Raw genomic sequence first — 2,023 nt, 5'->3', positions numbered from 1 at the left:
CCCTACCAGGGTCTCTGTGGAGCCGCCGACGCGCCGGCTTTGAGCATCCCTGGCGGGCCAGGGGAGGCCCTGGGGCTGCGGCTCTGGCAGCCGCGGCCCCGCCCGCTTTCACCATGGCCAGCTCCGAAGAGGTACGGCCGGCGCCTCTCTCCGCTCTCCTTCCTGCCCCGCGCCTTTGACTCCGCTCGGGCCTTCCCATCCCGCCCCGGTCCCTTTTGCGTCCTTTCCATCCGGCCCGCTAACCCGCTCCATCCTTCCTGTCCCGACCGCAGCCTGGCTCTATGCTTCCCATCCTGACCTCGATCCCCCACCGCAGCCCCCTTGGCCCTGTCCACTCCAACCCTGGCGTTGGCCAGGTTTGGTCCTTCCTGCTCCGACCCTGGCCTCGGCCTCGCGGGGTCCTTCGCATCCCTATCCTGGCCTCGCCCCGCCCCCTAGGTCCTCACCCTGTTGCGAAGGCACAAGTTCTCTCCCCCCTTGGGTTTTCCGTCCCTTTGCCAGCCGCAGTCGTGTTCGCCAGGGTTCTTCCCCGGCTTCTGCGCCCCCAGAGTTTCCAGTCTCCCCTAGACCTCTCAGGCCCCTTTCTCACGCCCCCTGTACCTGGGTTCAGCCCTTGGACCTATGGGACCTCCGTCTTCCATGCCCACTCAGCACCCCATCCTCTATCTCTGAATGCTCAGTTCCAGCCCACTTTCCTCTGGTTGTGTGACTGGGGAGGGTAATGGAGGAAAAGCCATTTCATCTGGGGAACTTCTGGTTTACCCTGGAATTCCTTTCCTCAGTGCTCTGCAAGTCTGGGTCCGAGTCCCTGTGATGTAGCGCAACGTATTTTATCTGCAGACCAGGGTGTGGGGGGCCCGGACTCTGACCCGTGTCTTTGCATTTGTTGCTTCCTGCCTATCTTTGTGTACTTGTGTGCACCTGTGTGTGTGTTTAGCATCTGGGTCTTGTACCCTGGAGTGCATTTCCTGTCTTAGGGGCTCACCTGTGCTATGGGGAAGGGGAATCAGAGGTTCCAGTGTTTCCTTCGAAATGGATGTGGCCAGGATTGCATATAGTTCTCTTCATTTGAAGTGAGTTTGACTTAGAAGTGGCCCCTTGATTGAGAGGGAGGATGTGGGACACACCTGCAGACGGTGGTAGGATTGAAGGGTAGGAAAGCTGAGGCTCTTCAAGGAATAGTTATGGGGCAGCCTGACTGTGTTAGCAGATTCCAGGTAATCATGTGTACTTGCAGGAGCTGGGGCACTGGTTCCTTGCTCTTAGGGGGTCCTGGTACAAAGGGCTCTCTGTTCCTTGAAGCATATGTGAGTGACCTGGCTAGAGGCCTCTTGTTCCTTCATGGGCACCTCATTCTACCCTGGATGTGGAGATCAAGGACCCTTCTGGATTGTTCTGTTTTCTATTTATTGGTGTATAGTTTGCACACCATAAAGTTCAGTTTTTTAAAAAAGATTTTATTTATTTATTCATGAGACACACACACACACACACACACACACACAGAGAGAGAGAGGCAGAGAGGCAGAGACACACAGGCAGAGGGAGAAGCAGGCTCCATGCAAGGAGCCCGATGTGAGACTCGATCCAGGGTCTCCAGGATCACACCCTGGGCTGCAGGCGGCGCCAAACCGCTGCGCCACCGGGGCTGCCCCCATAAAGTTCAGTTTTAAAGTGTGTGTTTATTTTTTTATTTTTAAAGATTTTTTTAAAATTTATTTATTCATGAGAGACACACACGAGAGAGTGAGAGAGAGAGGCAGAGACACAGGCAGAGGGAGAAGCAGGCTCCAAGCAGGGAGCCTGACATGGGACTCGATCCCAGGTCTCTAGGATCACGCCCCCGGCGGAAGACAGCGCTAAACCACTGAGCCACCCGGACAGCCCTAAAGTGTGTGTTTAAAGTAAATTTTATGCCTAACGTGGGGCTTGAACTCACAACCCTGAGATCAAGCGTTGCATGCTCCACGGACTAGATGCCCCAAAGTGTTTTTATTTTTTACTTTTTATTTTTGAAAAAGAT

General features: G+C 54.9%; 1 protein-coding gene across 2 annotated transcripts in view; it reads left to right on the top strand.

Moving 5' to 3' along the window:
* Positions 1-2,023, top strand: part of FBXL18 (F-box and leucine rich repeat protein 18) — a 47,736-nt gene continuing 45,713 nt past the window's right edge. For both annotated transcript variants that reach the window (XM_055340014.1, XM_055340013.1), the window contains exon 1: positions 1-131. In XM_055340014.1, coding sequence (XP_055195989.1) covers positions 114-131 — 18 coding nt within the window. In that variant the 5' untranslated portion in view covers positions 1-113. The remainder of the gene's footprint in view (positions 132-2,023) is intronic.

This window comes from Nyctereutes procyonoides, unplaced genomic scaffold, assembly GCF_905146905.1.
Source record: "Nyctereutes procyonoides isolate TBG_1078 unplaced genomic scaffold, NYPRO_anot_genome, whole genome shotgun sequence".
NCBI classification, from domain to species: Eukaryota; Metazoa; Chordata; class Mammalia; order Carnivora; family Canidae; genus Nyctereutes; species Nyctereutes procyonoides.
The sequence above is the reverse complement of the archived record's forward strand: the minus strand, read 5'-3'. Positions and strand labels throughout refer to the sequence as shown.